At 40.4% G+C, this 22,672-nt stretch overlaps 1 protein-coding gene across 1 annotated transcript in view; it reads right to left on the bottom strand.

Moving 5' to 3' along the window:
- FAM160A1 (family with sequence similarity 160 member A1) overlaps positions 1 to 22,672 on the bottom strand; it is a 129,613-nt gene that overhangs the window by 37,450 nt on the left and 69,491 nt on the right. The window contains exons 2-5 of the mRNA XM_034770700.1: positions 13,567 to 13,800; positions 11,181 to 11,807; positions 3,021 to 3,176; positions 71 to 157 (exon numbers count right to left, since the gene is read on the bottom strand). Of these exons, the coding sequence (XP_034626591.1) occupies positions 71 to 157; positions 3,021 to 3,176; positions 11,181 to 11,807; positions 13,567 to 13,671 (975 nt within the window). The 5' untranslated portion in view covers positions 13,672 to 13,800. The remainder of the gene's footprint in view (positions 1 to 70; positions 158 to 3,020; positions 3,177 to 11,180; positions 11,808 to 13,566; positions 13,801 to 22,672) is intronic.

The following is a 22,672-nucleotide window of genomic DNA, read 5'->3' as shown; positions in this document are numbered from 1 at the left end:
AATAATATCCCATTGGCTATTAGTGTTGCCTTTGTCTAAACTTACGTGTATGCACACACAAATCACTGACCTTATGGAGTGCAGGAGCCATTACTGGCACCAAAAACCCATCGTAAATGTAGTTCACAAGCTGGTTACGAATCAAGGGATGTGCCACCTAAAAAAGAAATCTCGTGTCATGATAAATTGCATCTTTGAACCATCATATTTGTTCTTAAAGCAATAGTTTTCTGCAAAGATCCTTAAAATAAGATAAAACACAGAATATCTTTAATCACTGTCAAAAACCTCTGCCCATTTCAACAATACCTTGATTTTGTTCTTTTGAACAGTTTTTGTTTTGGGTATTAAAAGGTTTCCCCTCTGTGATTAAATACACAAAGTACATTTGAGTAACAACAAGAATGATACAGCCAATGATACAGAGACAGGGCTTTTCCCATATATTTCAATCTCCCTGCCTGCTGACAGGGATGAATGGACAGACAATGTGATGCACATGCCCATGAACCAAAATAGAACTGGCAGGTCTAATTTTAGCCCTACCAGCCCTGACAGGGTCACTAAGGTGGACATACCATCATTAACCTGTAATACTACAATAAAAAGGCAGAATGGCAGTTTTTCTATATTTCAAGAGTACACTATATTGGGAGCATTCTCACTCCACTGGTCAAACACGCAATCTTTTTTCCCTTCTGAAAGGGAATTACTCACACAATAGACTGGTTAAGCACTTAAAGATAAGTTACTTGTCATTTGTAATAAAAACCGTGTAGTAAAACATGACAAACCATTGCTTATTTTTACAATGTGGAGTTAATTTTTTGTTTTCAAAAGAGCAAAACAGTTATGACACATTATGAACTAAAACTTTCTAAAAATAAATTTGGTATTCTAGGAGCACAGAAGTGTATTAGAAACCAAGTATTTTTAAAAAAAAAATATTTTAATTACGCTACACATGTATCCGAGTATACGCATATATTTCACACTTACAAAGAGACCCACCCACCCACTCCTCAGAATGTCCCAGCCCTTACTTGTCCATGAATACAGTCCTCTTATGCCTCTGCTCAGCCCTCCTCAGATTTGTGACTCCGGCTGTAGAGGGGAGAACAGGGGATACTACCCCAATAAAACTCCCCTCTTCAACCCAGTGGATGGGGAGAAACGGAGGGAGTCAAAGGGGCTGGAGTCCTGGCTCCACCCTCCCTATTTATTCACTGGTATGAGTAGCTGTCCCAGCACAGAATAAACCATTCCATGAAAAGCAGCGATATATTCCCCTCACCAAAGCAACCAAGGTGAATCTGTGGCTGAGGGTATGTCTACACTGTGTTTTAAAACCTATAGCAGAGAGTCAAGCACCTGCATCTACAGACTCAGTCTCATACTAAGGCGCTAAAAACAGCGGTTTAGATCTTCAGGCTCAGGCTGGAGCTTGGACTATGAAACGTGGCACATGGGCTTCAGCGCTTGAGCTACAGGGCTGTTTTTAGCACTATAGCATGAGAGTCTGTAGACCCAGGCTCTGAGACTTGCTGCCACAGGTTTTAAAATGTAGTGCAGACATACCCTGAGTCACAATTAGTTCTCTGGTGTGCTCCTGCGGTGGTCCAGCTATGCTCTTCCTCATACCGAGGTTAGATTGTAAAGTTACAATCTAGCAGTACATAAAAATAGAATTCATTCAATGTCTTTTCCCCCACCCCCTTACAGAAACATTTTTTAAAATACCTGGTTGTTTGGATTTATTTTTAAACTGATTTAAAATAATTTCACTTTTTCTTTACTATCTATAACAGCCTTCACTCTAATGAATAAATGTAGTATCAAATGTCACTGGCTAAGATTGTAACCTCTCTTGGAACAGGGTAGACAGAAATGAGTATGGTCACCATTTCACTTTTCAACACGTACGCATTAGAAGGCTGATTATATTGCAGCTTCAGGGATGAAAACAACTATTAATTCTATTTATGACATGTACGTTTTTTTTTAAATGAGAAAGCTTCATCTGTGTTATACAAATATAGTCAGTTGTTTCACTATATTTTGCATACAAACCTTTATAGAAATTTAATTCACAGTAAAATATGACAACTTCACTAATGTTATTGAGCATTTCTTTATACAGAAAACAAATCCACAGATGCAGCAAAATTTGTACTGTTTTCTCATAAAACACTTGCTGTAGAAAAACTGTAGCCTAAAAATATATATAAAACTGGATTTTTATCTTTAGACTGGAGATGAAAAATAACCAAGAATCAAAAGGGGGAAAAAAATCTAATCAAGAAATCAAGAACAGAGAGTGAGTTCTACACAGACCAATTTTGAAGGGAATTTAATTTGTGTTGATAAGAAGATGCTTAACTCCTGCTAAATTCAACTAGGGTAACAACATTCTTTATATAGTACGCATCATTAGGGAAAATAAGTGTTTTTGTTTGTAGACTTTTATGAGATCCTAGATGTAAAGATGGGATATTCTTCTCTATTCAAATAGATAAAATTACCTTTTTCCTCAAATAAAGACATTTGATTTCTTTTAATATCAATGTGGGTATTTAAAATGCAATCAACAATCTTTAATTGGGAGACTAGTCTTAATTCTTTTCCTACTCAATCTAATAACTCCCCAAACCTGCATATTCACATTTTATTAATTTGAAACATTTGCTACTTGAAAGCCAGCCGTGTAGATTAATCTTTATTAGTCATACTGCACAGTAACAGCTTTGAACACTTTTTTTCATACATTCATATATTCCGAGGCCAGAAGGAATCGTTGTGATCTAGTCTGATCTCCTGTATAACACAGGTCATAGGACTTCCCCAAAATAACTCCTAGAGCAGATCTTTCATTCATTCATTTAAACAAAGATGTTAAACTAAACTAAATAAAGATTAGTTCTATACACTACTGTCCACCAAATAAGCACATCCTGAAAAAGGCTTTTGATTATATAGTTTAACTGCTGCTACAAAGAAGAAGTCTGAGTCAGATCCAGTACCTGTATTACTGCATTGCAAAACTCTAGGGAATTCATGAACTGAACAAGAGCTGGGGACAGGAGCCAGTCATCTTTCAGCAGACAGTGCCATTCTCCATTTTCTTCCAGCTTTGTAGGCAAAGATGAATAGAGACCACTCAGTCCTGTTGCCAGTACCTGTATTCAGAAACAATGAAAAGGAAACAGCCCTTTACCCAACTGTTCAGTTAAACAATGTTCCAACATAACATTAAAACATTTTTCTTACTAGTTTCAGTACCACTTAGAAGGATGACAGAAAAGGGGGGAAATGAATGTTAAAGTGATGCTGCAGAAAATCATCAGTTTTTTAAATTCATTTCATCTGAAATTCCTCTCCTTGTAATAGCTGCCACTTAGGAAAAACTGCCCAAGACAAAGGCCACCTAACGATTGTAATCTGTTTTAACTGGCAAACCACCATTGTTTTCTTTATGCTCAGAAGATCATTTTACATCTGTTCCTTCCTGCTTTCACCTTTCTCCAGTCTAGTACCAGTCTCTACATGTTCTCTACCATCTGGTGAAACATCAGAGAAACACCAGTCACTGTCTTCATAACTCCATAACTATGAATATCGAGGGAATCACTGAGGGCTGCCATTTTATGGTTACAGGTGACTAGACAGAGCAGTTCCATTATGAATGATAGGAAGTAGGAGCATCCCATCAGCAACAAGCACAACTTCATTCAGGCATCACACATCTGGCGCCTTTTGTTCCTAGGCTTTGGAACTCAAGGTGCCAGATATAGTAAGGAAAATGGTCACTCTTAATAATTATAGGTTCTGTTTACCACTGGGGAGAGGTGGAGGAGGGGAAAAGACTCTTGGGAGAAATTATGGGCATTGTTGCTAATGTTAATGAGTAAAGATACTTTACCTATAGAAGATGCCGTGCAAGTATAACACTTTAGTTTTAGGACCATGAATATAAAATATACCATTACAAAGTTGTTATAGTGTTACTGTATTTTCTTAAAGATATGAGCAGTTTCAAGTCTCAGATTTTATAAGAAGTTACCAAACCACAATGTTCTCAGGCATTATCTTGTCCACAGCTCCACCTTTCCTTCTTTCTCATGATTTTGTACAGTTTCTATGCTACCTTTTAAAATGAGCCTCACTTTAATGTGGTCATTAGGACCAAAGCACAAGGGGATCTTTTCAGCTTTCATGCAGCAGATTCTTGGCAAGAATATCCCTACTCTCCACAAACACCCACTTGACCCCTATAAATGTGAGAGGGTCAGAGCCCTGCTCCAATGCAAGCGGATTTATCTATTACAAAATGAATGCTTGTCACAGTAGAGATCAGAAACCCAAAAATTAATTTTATGGGGATTCCAGTCCTGAGGGTGCATTAATTAAATCTATTACAATTGGTAGCTCACCCTACAAGGCAAAGGTAGTATCCCTGAATGCTCTCCATTCCTTTAACCACCTAACTTTGAAGATAGATTTCTGTAGACAGGCATAATTAAGCCAGATATAAAAATACTGTGGGGAAAGTAATGCTTAGATATGCTGAGCTGCACTGTTTCTTTTCTTTTTAAGTCAGGATGTAGACTAAGAACTAAGAAGCTGGAGTACGAGTAGTTATAGCAACCGCTCAAGTTATTTTTATGATCACATTCTTTAGTACCAGCATGACTTAAAAACAAGTTAAGGGAGGGGGAGGGGGCTAAAAGGGACAGCTTGACCAGAGCCCCCATTTGACAGAGCCCCCAAAATGACAGAGTGACCAAACATGAGCAAGTGGCATTGTGAACTGGTTTAGGTAGAGGCAATTGATAGTCCACCTGCCATTGACAGTCCAGTGAGCAAATTGCCTGCCTCAGATCCCACCACTGCTGCCACTGGAAATGTCGCACCAGGCCCAAGAGAATCTACCAGACCGAGAGTCTGGAGGTAGGAGCAGGGTCAGGGATGCCACTCCCACTGGTAGCGGGGCAAGAAGACAGGGAAATGTGAAAGCAGGAGCACACTCCTGCCAGCCACACACAGGGCAGAGCCCCCTTATCACCACAGGGAGAGAAGTGACCCCACAGGCCTGGGCTCCCTCTAACTCCTCAAGACTTCTCAATTCTTCTTAAACTCTTTCATCCCCATGGTAATTCTTTTGGAGGCGGGAGAAGGGGAGCTCAGCTTCACATATTGCCTCGGGCACCTGAAGAATCTCTGAGGCCCTTATGGCAAGTGTGACTCAGCGGCCTTCTAACGGACAGGGTTAGTTTTAGGTGTTTATGTTCTGCCTCTCCTCCAGAAGGTCACTGCACAAGGTTTAAATACTATGCATTCAGGAATACAGAAAATTGTATTTATTTAGCCTTTGATACTAAGGGCACATCTATACAACAAAAACCAAACAAAAAAATCCTGCGGCATCAAGTCTCAGAGCCCAGGTCAACTGACTCAGGTTCATGCTACAGGGCTAAAAATATCAGCATAGGCTGTCCTGTTCAGGATGAAGCCCGGGCTCTGGGAACTTCCCTCATCGCTGGGTCTCAGAGCCTGGGCTCCAGTCAAACCCTGAATATCTACACTGCTATTTTTAGCCCTGTAGCATGAGCCCGAGTCAACTGATCTGGGATCTGAAACTCACTGCCTCCCCCCACCCCATCCCTTTAAAAATAATAATAATAAATAAGTGTAGTGTATACTAAGTGATCACAGGTTCAGATTCTGGATAAGAAAATGAGAAGAAATTGATAAGAAAACTACTTTGCATTGTTCATACCATAATATAGTTTGGGGGGAAGGACACTTATTTCTAAGAAGAATTTCATGAAAGGTGTATTTTTATTTTGTTTTTTCCAGCGGAGAGAGGGAAGTGAAGGAAGGCAGGGGATGGGGCAGATTAGAAAGGAATTAATTGGCCTGTAAAATTACTTCTGCATAGGATAAATGCCTTATATTCACATATCAGAATTACAAACAACTCTGGGCAGGAAAAAAAAAATCTTCATTAGATGATTTGCGTTACTTGTGTATTGCACTGGATTTGGTTTTAGATCTGCCATTTATTCAGTCATCCATCCACCTTATTCATAAATCCATATTTAGGCCCCTAAATAGAAGTGGCTTGGTTCTGAGGTGCTGAGTACTATACACAGTTCTCATAGAGAGACAAATTCATTTCCTGGAACTAGATGAAACGGACTTTCAACTTCATGCCTCACTACACACGAAAAAGGAGTGATAAACTCACAACCACCCCAAACAACTCACCGTGGAATTACTTAAATAAGGTTCTCAAAAGCAGAATCTATGTTGAGAGCAGTTTCAGCAGTTTATTTTAGCCAAAACAGTTTGAGGATTTTTACCATGTGGCTAAGGTCTAAACATAGCTATTGTTAGAAATTAATAGCTACGTGTACAAGCTTGGCACTAATTAATTAAAAAAAAATAAAATGATGAATGTCAAATATTAAAAGCAAGAACTTCTTAATTTCTGCAACAGGGCACATAAAATAAGGGTACTTTTGGGGGGTTATTTCATGGATTTTTGTATTGTTTTTTCTATTTTGGATCAGTAGAGACAGAACCATAAATGCTAAGATCATAGAAAAACAGATGTAGAAAGAGACAAAGGAAGTCTTTCTTACATCTCCCCTTTCCCTTCACTCCAACAATGCTGCCAGTGCCAACACACTATCTGTCTGTTTCTTCCATGCTGTTAACTATGGCTGTAATGCCCTTATGAGGTGGTCTTCAAGGCCACTCTCTATACAACAGTCCCCTCTGATGACTCACATCTTCTGTGATGCCCATAAAACACTGACTGATTATGACAAGGTTGAGAGTTATTTGGGGATAGTCTATATATCTTGTGTGTTCATAGTGGGCCTCCCACAATCTGTGGGCACTCTCAAAGCCAGTACATAATGGATGTACTTGTAACTACTAGCAAATATTCAGTATTTGTGAACTTTTACAACTCAAAACCCTCTAGAAATATTAATTCTCATTACATCTCGGGAAGTAGGTGGTATGTTCAATTCACAGAGAAAGAAACTGAGGCAAATAAATCAAATTATTCATCTGAAGATATAAAGGAAGTCTATACAAGAGCTGGGAATAAAGCTAAGGAGCTCGTCTCCTAGTCCTAGGCTCAGAAGAGCTGACCATGTCAGGGCTCATGCAATCCATCTCTCTACCCTATAATCTAAGCTTGAACACTTTGTCCAGTGGAGTAAATCAAAGTAGCTTGTGTCACTTCTCTTAGGAAATAGTAAGGAAGCCTTTTAATCTTTCTATTTGTATGTACCCAAGCAGAAGGGAACTGGAGCCAAGTTCTGATCTCAAACTTTTGAGGGTCGCAACCCCCTTACCCTTGTCCACACCCCCCCACCCCACCCCAGAGCCAAGGCCCCAGCTCAAAAGTTTGAGATCAGAACTTGGCTCCAGTTCCCTTCTGCTTGGGTATGGACAGGGATAAGGAGGCCGCAGCTGGTGGTGGGTCTGGGGCCGGAACTGGGGCCGTGGCCAGGGGTGGGAGCAGACCCACGGCCAGGCTGCAGCCAGGCCCACAGCCAGCAGCGGGGACACACGGTCAGGTGCTGTTCTTCTCATGGTCTCGCCCCCAGCCTCGGTCCCGGGCCGAGAATGAAGCCATGGCCAACAGCCAAGGCTGGGGGTGGGACCAGGAATGGAGCTGTGCCAAGTCTGGGGATGGGGACAGGCACCAGGATGGGGATGTGGCTGGGGGCAGGGCCCAGATGCACCCTCCCAAACATTCCTCCACAGCCCTCTAGGGGGGCATGCCCCACGGTTTGGGGACCTCTGATCTAGAGTGACACCACTCATGCCTGTGGAGTTGTTCCAGATTTGCAACAGAGCAAAATTTGGCCCTTGATTCTGTTAAGAACAACATTAAAAAAAAAAAAAAAAAAAATAGTACTGGCAGGCAAATTCCTGCCAGGGGAAACAAGAAACACAAACCGTAAGATTGCATTAGAGTTTATTACGGAGTTGGACTAGTCTCATTACCGTTCAGAAAATCTGATTCTAACACACTCTGACAATCATTTTAATTAGGAAGGCTTTTTGTCAATCACAGTTCCCCGCTGTTTGTAGGTTAAGATAGTTGGCTTTTATCTTTAGTATAAAAAGACTTCTCCCCTCCCTCCACCCCCCAAATTAATTGGCAGATGTAATTATGGAAGTTATTGCATAGATTCAATAATGGTATTTATCTGAAGGACAATTGAAAAACCAAGCTCATGTATTCTTTAGTAGTATCTATTTAAATTAGGTCAAACAGAGCCTCTCGGTGCAAGAGACTGATTCATTATTTGCCATGTATGGGTATGGTGTTCGGAATTGTAAAAGTGAATCATCAAAAGTTAGATAGAAACCTGTTTTTTGGGCTGCTACCAAACTCCTGCTTGGTCTGAGCCCTGGTCCGCACTAGCTCCCCAAAGAGGTTGCAGGCTGGAGTTGAAAGGGTTGATCAAAAAAAGGGCCATTAGGAAGAACTAGCCTCCAGTGAGCAACTCTGCCATTGGTTGGGGAGGAGGACATCTTGTCCTTGCCCCAACCTGGCTACTCAGGCTAGCTGCTGGATTCAGGATTTGCATCTAAATGTGGGAAAATTCATGTAGAAAGAGAAGGCGATTTTGCTGTCATTTTTTGTTTTTATCAACAGCCCCAACTCCTGCCCTTGCCTCAGGCAGCTGGCACATGGGGGAGGTGCGAGTGTGATGCCAATGCATTGCCTCCTGCATGTCTGGCACAGGAGACATCTCTTTCACTGCAGAAGTGCTCAGGCCAAGCAATTACTACGCCCTGTTTACTGCTTCTCTGAACTGGAGCAGTTTACATGTGTGATGTTGCCAGCAAGCATGCACTGGGTCAGCAGTGAAAATGATGGACAACTTGAGATCTAGACAATCTCCTACCCACAGACCCTTCTGGTACTCTGTGGAGGGTTGTCTCCATTAGGGGCAGGGAAAGCTGCCACAGTGCAGGATTTATTAGCAGTTAATTGGGGGGGGGGGGAAATCACATGGAGAAAGACATTTATAATTGAAATAGTTATTGACAATGTTTTAAATCAAAATCTGCATTTCTAGCCTCTGACTGATGGCCATAATCTCTGCTTGTGCAGACAGTCCTCTGATTCGGAGCTGGGCAAAGCAGTAATCAAAGAAAAATATCCTGAATAAAAATACTTTGGACTTCTATACACATAAGAACGGCCATACTGGGTCAGACCAAAGGTCCATCTAACCCTGTATCCTGTTTTCTGACCATGGTCAATGCCAAGTGCCCCAGAGGGAATGAACAGAATAGGTAATCAAGTGACCCATTCCAAACTTCTGGCAAATAGAGGCTAAGGCCACCATTCCTGCCCATCCTGACTAACAGCCATTGATGGACCTATCCTCCATGAATTTATCTAGTTCTTTTTTGAACCCTGTTATAGTCTTGGCCTTCACAACATCCTCTGGCAAAAAGAGTTCCACAGGTTGACTGTGCATTGTGTGAAGAAATAATACTTCCTTTTGTTTGTTTTAAACCTGCTGCCTATTAAGAACTAGGGGTCACCAAATGAAATTGTCAGGGCCGGTTCCAGCTTTTTTGCCGCCCCAAGCAGTGAATTAAAAAAGCCCAATTGAGCGGAGCGATTGAGCTGCCGGCAGAGAGGAAACAAGGCACTGGACCCACAGCCGAATTGCCGCTGCAGACCTGGACGTGCCGCCCCAACAACGGATGAACTCCCACCCCTTTCTATTGGCCGCCCCAGGCACCTGCTTCCTTTGCTGGTGTCTGGAGCCGGCCCTGGTTCTTGTGTTATGAGAAGGAGTATATAACACTTCCTTATTTACTTTCTCCACACCAGTCATAATTTTATAGACCTCTATCATATCTCCCCTTAGTCGTCTCTTTTCCAAGCTGAATAGTCCCAATCTTAATGTCTCCTCATATGACAGCTATTCCATACCCCTAATCATTTTTGTTGCCCTTTTCTGAACCTTTTCCAATTCCAATATATCTTTTTTGAGATGGGGCAACCACATCTGCACACAGTATTCAAGATGTGGGCATACCATGGATTTATACAGAGGTAATATGCTATTTTCTGTCTTATTATCTATCCCTTTCTTAATGATGCCCAACATTCTGTTTGATTTTTTTACTGCTGCTGCACATTGAGTGAATGTTTTCAGAGAACTATCCAAGTGACTCCAAGATCTCTTTCTTGAGTGGTAACAGCTAATTCAGACCCCATCATTTTATATGTATAGACATTCAAGAATCAACAAGTGCTTTGTAAATGTATAAAATAAGCCTCAATACTCCTCATACCATTATATTGACATGTTATACATAGGGGATCTGAGGCAAAAATGTTAACTTGTCCAAGGTCACAGAGCAAGCCTGTGGCAGAGCTGACAAAGCCAAAACAAATATCTGCTAAATCCCAGTTCTATGCTAACTAGACAAGATTTTCTTTTCCCGTTTAAAACCTGCCTCGTCTTTTATTGCCAGATTAAAACACAAACCACATAGAATGTAAATAAGAATTAAATACCAAACCAGAAAAAAGTGATTTTTTTCAGGTGGTCTTGTATAGCTTTGTTTTGGCCCTCTTTACCAAATACCACGGGTAGCATCCATAATTTCATCTCAGGCCCCAATTTCTTATTTTACTTGGAGACAAGCAAAGAAGCCTTCAAACAGGAGAAATCCATCTTTGCACCCTGGTTTAACATTTGCTTAGCAAACAACTATTCTGCTGCGGGAGGGTTGATTGGTTGTCTCTTTAAAGTAATAGGTTTATTATTGTTTAAGATTGTAAAGTTACATTTCTAACAAGTACTAAAGCTGAACATACCTATTGGTTTAAAAGACAGAACAGGGACCCCTACTGCCAAGTTTGATAAACAAAGCCTCTGTTCAGCAAGCCGGTGGTTAATGGTGAAAACTGTTTCCCTTGCCAGCCACCCCCTTCCCCACCACTGATAGCATCTGTAATTTCTACAGGACTAGCATGGCTTCCAGCCCTATAGTTTAGAATTATGGAATAAGTAAAATGAATCATCTTTTCTAAAAAGGATAGTGGAAGAAAAAAGCAAAAAAGTGAAAAGTTAGAAAGTAAATTTATGGTAAAAAACAAAAACAAACCAACAACTTACAGGACAAAAGTAGGTGTTTTCTACTATGTGATTTGCAACAACGTTGTTCTCAGCTGACAGGGACATTATGAAGAGCAGAGCGTCACGAGCCTGCTGACCTACTGTTCCTTCCCGATGGATGAAGGGAATCAAAAGGGAAAAAATGAGGAAGTTGGCAGCTCCCTGGTCCTCGCTGGTGTGGAAAAACAGTTCCAGAATGGAAGGATCTTTGGCTAGGATAGAGCAGAGTTGGTTCAGCAGGACAGCCAGCTCCAACTCCACAGCTGGTGTGGCTGTTCCTGAGCAAGAGCTCAGCAACATCATCAAAGGCTTCAAGATGGGCTTGTGGTGCAGCACAGGCTGATGGGACTGAGTAACCAGCATCTCGTATATCTTCAGCTGCTCAATTTTTGTCTCATCGTTGAACTCCCGCCTCAAGCTCCAAAGGAAGAGTTTCTCCATTATGTTCTCTGTGACCACAAACTCAAGGATAGGCCCCATTGCAGCATCTTTTGCTTGCTCCTCAATTAATAAGAAAAGCATATGCTCCACATAATTCTGCACAGTGCTGGCCTCATCTGGTGGAATTGCCCCATATTTCGCCTGAGTATTTTTCAAAGGGTCATGCTTCTCTAAGATTTTTACAACCTAAACAAACCAAATGCACATTTATCATCCCAGTGTACATGTTTAAAAATATATTTGAATAGAAACAGATCAATGTCTTTTACTTCTCAGGCTTTAAACTTTTTGCACGCTGATAAATCAATCTTTAAAAACTTCACACTTGTCACACATTCTGGACTAAACTGTGACATCTTTCGTCACACTGACCAGTCCCTTATTGCACAAGTAGCCCCATTGCTGCAAATTTGGAATTTATTAAAGTGTGGATTAGACAGATTTGAAGTACAGTAGAACCTGAGTTATACTATTGTCTTAGGCAAGTTTCTTTCATTGTCAGCCAAACTCTGTGCAACAGAGGCCTGAAGTTAATGGGCCTACGCAAGGTACTATTCAGTGTGAGCAAGTGTTATCAAAATATTGCCCTCGGTAAGGTATGCAGGATTTGTTAAATGTGGATGTAGTAAAGTCATTAGGAATGGGTGAAAATACCACCACCACCACTAATTTCATGGTCAGACTCTGCAAGGCCCTGAGCATTCTATTTTCCCAGTGGTAGAAGGTGCTCAGATAAGACATGATCATGCAAGGTGCTAAGTGAGAACAGAGTGGCCACTGCTTCCTGCACACTCTTGCAGTAATCAACCCAACATTGAGAACAAGTAATAAATGCCACTACTCCACCCTGTTCTTTAGGCTAAATCACAATATCACTTCCTCCCCCTTTCTGCCTTCTCTTCCTCCCCAAGTGGAGACAGCAGAGCTGAGGTGGCCTGTTCTCCCACACAGAACAGAGCAGAGGCCACCTCAATTAGCTCCCTTGACTAGGCTGAATACTACAAGATGTTTAACGTAAGAGTTTCTTCACTACAGGGTGCCAGGGCAGAGCCTCACTAAAAATGGTCCATTGTTCTTAGGCATCAGAAATTTGCAGGTCACTACAGATTCTCCTGTAACACATCAGTCTATGCGACAAAAATTGTGGGTAGTGACAGCTCTCCTAAAATGAGTGTCACTTAGCATCTCAGTGGCACTAAGGCCCAGATCCTCAAAGATATTTAGGAACCTGACTCCCATTGATTTCAAGCTTCTATTGATTTCAATGAGAGTTAGGTGCCTAAATAACTTTGAGGATCTGAGTTTTAGTGGTCATCACAAGATCAGCCACCAGGTGGCTCTTCAAACCCTACAACAGAGTTTCAGGAATAATAAAGACCCTAGGCCAGCTTCCTTTTCAGCAGCAATACAAATAGCTTTTCGAAAAAGCACCCGGCAGAATAAGAAGCCAGTAATATGTAAATTACACCATGCAACCTGAAAATATGTAGTCAATTATTAATACCAGAAGAGCTTTTCACTCTTAGATCTAAAAACACTTTACACAAAAGGTGGTTAAGCATTATTCTCCCCATTACCAGATAGGGAAACAAAGGCACAGAGAAGATAAGTGACCTGTCTAATACACCAGTGAGTCATTGGGAGATCTGAAAACAGAATCTAGGTCTCCCAATTCCAGTACCAGATCATTAGGCAACATTACCTCTCTTTTTGCTGCAAATCTGAGGTCTAGTTCAGTGTGGATTAGCAAGGTCCTACTGTAATTCAAAAACTGAGTTATAATATTATTAAACATGTTTCAATGTTAGCCAATAAACTCTGTGAAATACGGGCTTGTATCTGGAAAGTGCAGTGTTACCATATCAGTCTTTGCTTTGAGTGGATTCCTATTAATGCAACCTACTTCAAATCAATACAACTATCAAGTATTACTAAATCATATTACCTGTCCCCAATGCGTTTTAAACACTATCATGCACGTTTCTGGGTCAACTCCCTGCAGACTCACAGCCTGCCGGTTCTTGCTTCTACTAGTACTGGAGGACATCATAAATTCTCCAAAGGTCAATCCTACTAGGCCATATTCAATTTCTGTTGAAAACGCTGTAGTCAAGTCAATGAGGTGCAAGCATCACCTTAGGATGGACATTTCTTTATTGACTCTGCAGCTCATAGAAATCTGTAAAAATGACAAAACACATCAGATTGTAATGCAGGACAAAGCAGGACTTAAACACTAACATACATTTCCTTGAGACTTCCGTCTGAGTAGAATGCTTTGTAAGCAAATTGCATAGAGCTAGATTAATGTACCTTTAGTCACAACGAGTAGTACCTTACTCCTCAAATAGCCCTGTTCAAGTCAGTGAAATTATGTGTGGAGTAAGATGATATATTCAACATGAATAAGGGTATTTGAAACTGATATATATGAATATTTACTTTTTGTGTGAGTGTGCGCGCATGCTTTCTGACATCCTCCTCTCTGTACAGTATTGCTTAGTAACTAACAACATTCTGCAGGCTATACATGTAAACAAGCTACAGGTTATTGCTGGGGCTTTTTGTAATTTTTTCTTTACAAACAACCATTCTTTCAAACACTTGACCTTTTTGATTAACAACAGTAAACTCTGTACATTTAGAAAGCTCTGTAGAACACGGCATACAAATAACAGAATTCATTGATACAACGTTAAACACACCAGAAACATGGAACATAAAAGTATAGAAGAGAAGAACTTGGGTTATCCAAAGTCACATAAATTATAATGTTATATTAGTTCAGAGGAATTTGAGAGTAAGATAGAGACCAAACACTGGATTTTTCTTTTCATGCATTATTTACTATCCTGTATATCACAGCATCAAAGCAGTGATACACCTTTAGGGTAAAGTCAAAATGAAACAGAAAGACAGACATCTCCCAGATATTTATGAAAGGCTTATGAGAACATGCTGTTCTGCCAAGCACCAAGGTCTTAAACAACCACATAATTCCACATTTCCCCCCGCATCTATTTTTTTCTTTGGGGTGGGGGAGAACAAGCAAACCAACTGGGCTTTCAATTTCACACACACAAAAATCTGGACATTTAATTTAACTCTCTCTTGGATAACAACTGAAAATCCCTGTAAGAAGGTAAGAAGAGAGAACAAATGCATACAGGCGAGATTATATTGTGAACAGTAGGTCATAACAGAGAACATGGAGTTAAACATGATTATTTATAGAGATGTCTGTCTGAAACATTCTTTTCCTCTTCAAACCCTGTTCCAACCTGAGACATCCTGGAGCTTTGTAAACTTCTCTCTCAATTACGAGGCAGATATTGAATCAAATTCTACTGTCCCTGTAGAGTTTCATGAACATAGGTAGAACATGCACACATATATAAACAGGAAATTCTCATATCTTAATAAAGTCACATTGTAAGACTGTTGTCATGGCTGAATCTCTTTTGGTTAAAAGAACAGAAGTGTTGCATAATCCAGAGTCCTTTAACAATACATTAGGTACTCTTTAGTATATTTCTTGTAAAATCAAAATTCTCTTCTCGTTGGCGGACAAAGTCTCCCTTATAGTACTTTACCTACATTCATGGAACTCTGTAGTGGAAACAGAATTTGTGATCTGAGACCTGCCATATAATAAAGTTTCTCTCTCAACTATAAGTACAAAACTCCAGGAGTTTACGAAGTTTACAACCTAGGAAATTATACACAAAAATACTGCTAAAAAACCTCAAATGTTACAAAGTCAAGCACTCAAGTTAGGAAATGCAAGAATGAAGATAAGCCTGTGCAACTTTAATTCTAGCCCTCTTGTGCCTATGCATTATGGTATAGTCTTTCATTACATAATATTATTTCTGCAGAGCCCCTGCCTCATTTAGTGCACAGGTGGTCGGTGCTCACATAATGAGCAGCTATTCAACATTTTGTTATATCCTTATTGTTCAAAGTGTGACCCTATTCCTTATTTAGTGCATACTATTCGAACCCTGCATTGAAGACAGAATATTCATTTCCTCATGGACTCACCTCTAGAATATCCAAGTGCTTCACAAACAAATTTATTTTTACGATAACCTGGTGAGAGGCAATTTACAGATGGGCAGCTGAGGCACAGAAATATTAAGGCCACTAATTGTGGGTGCTCAATTTGAGATGTCTAGGACCAGATGCAGGTTGTTTTGAGCACTTAGCATTTATAACACTCTGTATGTTCAAGCACAGCTCCCACGGATTTCAGTTGCACCAATAAGTGCTCATCACTTCTGCAGATCAGATTCCAGGGTATCAAATCAGACACCCATAAAATGAAGAGTACACAAGTAGTGGCCAGCTGGAAAAATCTGTTTTAAAATGACTTGCTCAGTATCTCCCAGGACCTCTGTGGCAGAAGAAGGGACAGAATCCACTTCTCTAGGGCAGCATTCAATTGTCTTAGTCCTAAATCCCTTCTGCCCTGCCATCTCCAGCCTGTCCCACTCCTGTCTCCTCATTCTAGTCCCACTCTTACCTGCACCGTCCAAGCTCTTCCCCCGGGTCTCCTGCCTCCTCCCTGCCATGCTAGCTATTGTCATCTTTGCTTTTGAGTCAGGTACCTTCCTCTTCCAATGCTGTCTGGGTGCCAAGCCAGGGGTTCAAGGAAAGCACAGGAGATAGTCTCCCTCCTTACAGAGCAGGTTCCATCCCAGCCTGCAGCAACCAGGAGCTGCAGTTGCAGGACAAGCCCTGCAGAGGCCCTGTAGCCCTGGGCTAGAACATGCCCAGTTGTTCTGGGGAAGCAGTTTGCACAGTCCATTCATACCAGAAGTGGTGAAGACTGGAGAATCTTCAGAGTTCAGCTGTGAAGATCTAACAAATCTCTACTGTGCGCTTGAGAACTGAGATTTTTTTCAAAGGTTTATAATGGCCACATTTGGGCAGATTTTCACAGAAACAGTGAAAGGCACATTTCTGACAGTAATTCAAAGCAGGAATTACTAGGAGCTTCTCAACCAAATGGTTGTAAGAACTTTTATTTAACATGGAAAAACAATATTTTTCCTTAACTTCATTCTCAGAAACAACTGAATCATTCTGGCTGAAGCTTCCCCCCCCCCCCCTTTTCTTTTCTTTCTTTTTAAAAAAAGGCTAGCCTGAGGCAGACATCCAGCATGTAAAATTCCCTCCCAAATAGTTAAAGTTTGGCAATGTTATAAGCAACTGGGGGAGGTGGTTATCTTATAACTTGAAGTATGAAAAACCTTAATATTAAGCTGTGTTGCCAGCTCCATCTATGATAAATAAAACAAACGAAAAATCATGTCTTAAGATATATATTTATACACAGAAGTTGAAAGGGGGTAAGGGTGATCCAGAGACGAGGGCCTTTCCTGCCACATACTTGCTCTTGGGCAAGTCACTTAGTCTCTCTGTGCCTCAGTTTCCCATCTGTGAAATTTAATTGTTATTTATATTTATATTTAAAATAAAAAGATACCTATCCAAAGCTCTAGGTACCCTAACATCACTAGCCCCACAATACAAATACAAAAAGGGAAAAAGGGATAGGCACTTAGCAATCTAAGGTACTTACATAGCCTCTATTACCTTAGCGTCTTTCTCCAAAAAAGCTATTTCTACATGTAAAATTCACCACCCTAAAGCTTGACATCAGGAGAAACAATAGTACTAAGTATTTCTGTTTAAAAGGTTTCATTTTAAAAGCTTTTTAATATTACATGTACCAAATAAGTGTGTAACATATTGCAGTGGACAACTATACTAATCTTTGCCTTTTGCAGCTTTTCTGGAAAAAAGTCTTTCAGTAACAGTAATCAGAGAGGCAACATTGGCAGCTCCCAATTTACCCACAAAATTCTAACATCTTTAATGTAAACATAAAATAGACATAGCTCATTCCCTTGATGTATCATTTATCCCATTTTGTCTGTACTTTACAGATTATAATAAATGCACACCTTTATGCAGACAGCTATTATCATACATCAGTGCAGAGCAGCAGAATAAAACAAAGAAACTGACATCTAGCAGATCTAATGGGATTTTCCCATCCATCTTCAGAGGGCACTCGAGCTGAGTAAATATACAATCCTGGTCATTGATGGTAAGTATTATTGCCTCCCTGTTAGAAGGGCTGTCCTTTAAATGAGACATCAAATATCTTTTCTATCCCTCTCTTGAGGCTGTCCACATATCTAATAGCACTTTTTGAGAAAAGGAAGGCAGACCTTTGATGACTTGGCCATTAGAGGCTCTCACAGGGTTGCCCAAATGCTAGGATTCTCATCAGGCATGAAAAGACCTAAAGAGAAATTCACCAGTTCCATTCAGAAACCAGAAAGAGGGACTCCAAAGAATCTATTTGCTATGGAGTTCTTGTTCACGACTTTTCCCTCCCTAAGATAATGCAGAATGGGGCAACATATTGCGAGAATGGCCACTGGATCTGCCATTACAGTTTTGCCTGCACTAGGAAAGTTCGTATATATGTTCCCCCACAACAACTCTACAGCTGCATTATTACTACCAATAGTAGTGGTGCAGGCAGGGGTCAGGAGTTTATAATCACCCGGTCTTGAAAAACCTGAGTCCTGACTATGCTAATGACTTACTAACTGTATAGATGAACTTTTGCTGGCTGCTGCTGCAATATGGGTAATACATTTGTTTCTTCATGTGACTGAATCCATATGCCTAGCCAACCAGCAGAAAGAACACAAGTGGACCCTAGTCGCAACTACAGCCCCTGGCCCGGGGCAAAAGGATAGTATCTGTGCAGACACTGCATCAAGCCCCACGTTGGTGGGGAGCATTTCTTCCCCCAATTTCTGTACAAAGTCCACTGAGAACTTGTCTACACAAGGGAAATACCCCAGTTTCCCAGTGTGAAGTTAAATTGTGGAAGGTGGTGGTTCTTGGAGTGCCCAGGATTATGAATCATCTTGTTACTGCCCCACCTCCAGCGAGAGGGAGACTTGCCAGTGCTTGTGTGGGTGCCAGCTCCCTGATACCACCAGTCTGTTAGTCACCCAAACAATCTCCAAAGGGCTGTGTCAATCCTCATTTTGCCTTGCGGGTTAACAATTGGTGCACCCCACTCCTCGAGAGCCTTTGAAGAGTTCCCCTGTAGTGTTCAACTCCTTATCCACTGAGCACTCATAGAAATACCAGGTTTACTATCCCCAAAGGGGACAGTGCACACACCAGCTTGTTTGATTCAGCTCAAGATCTGCTCCTTCTATAATTTCACTGCACTGAGATACAGTTATAGTGAAAACAATCAAATTTATTATCAAACATCAAGATTTAAGAGATAGTGAGTAAGGATAATCGAAACAGAAGGGTTACATATAAAACAAAATCGTAACATGACTGTTAGAGACTAAATGTAATTGGCTAACTTCCTGTCTAAGGCATCTTATCTCATCCAAAGCCTTTTGCAAGGCTGATTGGGATCCTGTTTTCATGAATGTAAATGTGCTGTCAGTTTACTTCCTAAGTTCAGGATAAAGGGGTGTCTTCCTCATCTCCAACATATGTCCTCTCTCCCCGCAAAGTTCATTGTCTTAGCACATGACCAGGCTAACCTTCATGGCTTGTTTTTTTCCCCGTGTGCTCCTTTCTGGTTGACTCTGTATGTAAATAAAGCTTCCATTGTGTTGGCTTACAATGCTTAATTTACGTTTCTACAGAGAGATACATATATTACCTCTTATCTGGAAGAAAGCCTGTTTTCCTCTTTGGTTGGTGACAGATTTTAAAACATATTTTCAGTACCCATACACAACTCCTTAAATATCATCCGTATATACATCTTGCAGTGATTGTGAGGATCAATAGGACATAAGGTTTTATTAGAGATCTCACATCACTCTCTTAGGTGACTGACTTGGGAGATACCTGCAAGCTCTGTGCCCCTTTGGCAGCTGGCATCAAGAGATTCTTGAGTCACGTGGAGGGAGTTGAAGGTTAAGACAAGAAGTTTGCATTTTGCAGCAGGAGCAGAGCATTGAGCCAGGGAGATCTTGGAAGCAGCATTGTGAATGAACTTCAGGAGGAGTACAGTTGCACTTGTTCAAGGCCAATGAATGGGAAATTATAATAGCTGATCATTGAATCCCGGTTTAGACAAAAGGTGGAATCTTGGAGATACTTAAGCCTACATTGACAGTTTAAAATAAAGCCCTTGATTTTGTTACTAACACGGTACATTAAACAGAAAAAAAAAATCAGTATACTCTAAACAAATTTATGCTTTTTGTTTTTGAATTTCACTCACTATAGACAATGAATCTGTCCCGATTTTCCTTTTAGTTGGTTTTGCATTCTGCTTCTCAAATAAGAAGTTGATGCTGCAGTCTTTGGGTCTTTTTGCTTAGAAAATTCTTTCAATGTTATTAACAAAAACAATTTAAAAAAAAATTGTTTCAGGTTGAACAGAAACTATTTCCCGCCCCCCCTCCAGAACTGCTAGCAAAATGAAAAATCAAATATTTGCACTGCTCTAGTTTGTGTTATTTATCAGACACCAGTATCTTAGTATGTATCCAAAACTGGAGCTAGAGGATTCCAATATGAATATTAAGACAAAGTCAGAAATTAAAGTAATTACTTTGAGTGGATTGAATTGATCCTGAAAATATCACCACATCTTTCCATTTTACTCATTGTTGCTCTGACCTTTTTTAAGCACACTATTGGAAAATGTGTTACTGACAAAGCATTTTGTATATGAATTTGTACTGAGAGAAGCATCTGTTCTTCCTAGCCATTCTTAGGTTTATAATCTGTAGGTGGATTATGTGCAAGTTAACCTAGCACTGCATCACTGGCTAAAATAATGTGTGCTAGGCTAAATGTTTTTAAGCAATACTCTAAAATTGTGTTTGTTTTTTGTTATGGGACATCAGTAAAAATCAGGCTGAAGGATTAATGAGAAGCAAGGAATTAATTCTAATAGGATTTTACTGTCTGATCAACTGTTGTCTGAGTAGTTTGCTCTGAAAAGTATTAGGTTTTAAGGTCATAAAATTTTACAACTGTGATTTCCCCCAATAAGTGCAAGGATCCTTTAGGTGGAGTTTATAATTACAAACAAATATTTGAGCAAAATTTGCTGTGGTACAGTGCTGGTCAAACATAAGGTATTCCAAAGTGCTTTACCAAACAATGGGATAGTGACAACATAGCTAGTCACTATGTAATACATGTAACAGCCAGTATGCATGCAACAAGTGCTCAAATAACCTCTTAAAAACCTTTCTAAAAACAGCGCATCGTTACAACACTGCTTCAGCTCCTTTAACGTTAGCAACATTGGAAGCCGTAGTGTAGATGAGTTGCTGATGGCTACTGACATTTTATTAAACATGTTATTTAACTCTGCTTAGAGCAGATCTAATTGTCACACAACATTCAAAATGCCTAAAACAATCAGTGACCCATGTACCATAGAGCTCCCAGTGCTGGGAGCTCTCTCCCGCCGACAAACAGCGGCTACACTGCGCGCCTTTTAGCAGCACAGCTATAACGGGATAGCCATGTTGCTAAAAGTTGCGTAGTGTAGAGACAGCCTCAGGGACAGAATAGGGAAGAATTTTCGCTGATTTGGCAGAACTGTTCAGATGCCCTGCATGTCTAATCCAAAACTGTACTGTAGTGGGTTCAGCAAAGGTGGACCATTGCAGAATAAGAGTTAAAGAAACTAGATAAGTGATTAAGCAAAAGCTGAATAGTTTACATAGACCCTGAGCTCCTTATGAAGGTCTTCACCTGATGGGCCACAAGGACACTTGTTTACTGCTCACATTCTTTTGTGAATAAGAGAGTTATTTGATAGCCAAATAGCATGAATTCACTGGTGTTCCTGTGGCAAAGTCCCTGGAGTCCATGATCTTATCCCTATGTCACACACTTGAGCTCAGAAAGAAACAGGTGAGCTAAATTGGGACTGCGGTTACCACTGATGAGAAGGACAGCATTATTGCACAATACACTGCTATCAACATACCCTTATTCTTTTCACAAGTATAGGGTGTGGAAGCTTATTTTTCAATGGTACTTCAGCTCCTAGTGCCAGCTGGGACTATTACAGGAAGACCTCAATGATTGTGTCAACTTGATAGCAGTTAATAGTTCAGATCACAGACTGAGTTTAATCAAATTTCTGAATAAAGTTCCAGCCACAGCTCTTAAAACCCAAGATTTGTATCTGTGTTTATTATGCACCATCTAGCAGTAACACTCAGTCAGAACGTAATTTAGGTTTCCTTTCAGTGAAAAGCTGACAATAAATACAACAAGAATAGGAATGTTAGAACTTTAAACTACACCGGGAAGGGGGGTAGGATTTTTTTTTAAAGTTAGTTTATAAAAATTCAGTCTGAACTATATGCTTAATAAAATAATCTAGCGAGGTCTGATTTCCTTTTATTCAATTACAAGGCCGTAACTCTGCTGATTCAGTCCCAAATCACTATAGAATGTTCTGACAAGAACACAGTCAGCAAGATGAACAACATTAATAAGTTTGAGACAAAAGAGAAGAGAACTTTCTTCTGTTGAGTTGTATCAGCAAAACATTCATTACATGCAAACACACGTCAGATTAAAATATCATACTGAAGATACTGAGATAGTATAGAGAAAGAGCAACCCCTAGGGGGATAAAACAAGTAACTGCATGACAAGCTACCTTGTGATTCCTTACAAAGAAAAGAATCTAGGTTTTAATATAGTATAAAGAAAAAACAAAACAGAACACACTCATTAAAAAAAAAAAAGGGGGGGGGGAGGAAAGAGAACAACAGTCACCAGACATTTAACAGAAACTGCTCAACATACTGGGTTCTGGTGGTATACGAGAAAGACATCAAAATGATCCACTTAAACCCTTAGAGCAGTGGCACAGCTGTTTGCTAAAAAAATTCAAAATTTGCCATGCTGGTCTGGCAGGGGATAGGGGTGGCTGAGAGGGAGACAGCATCTTGCAGCCTGCATGAGCACTCCTGCCAGCAGGAGGGCACGGGGCAGGAGAG

The sequence above is a fragment of the Trachemys scripta genome, chromosome 5 (assembly GCF_013100865.1).
Source record: "Trachemys scripta elegans isolate TJP31775 chromosome 5, CAS_Tse_1.0, whole genome shotgun sequence".
Taxonomy (NCBI): domain Eukaryota; kingdom Metazoa; phylum Chordata; order Testudines; family Emydidae; genus Trachemys; species Trachemys scripta.
Note: the sequence above shows the minus strand (reverse complement) of the source record. Positions and strands in the feature narration are given on the sequence as shown.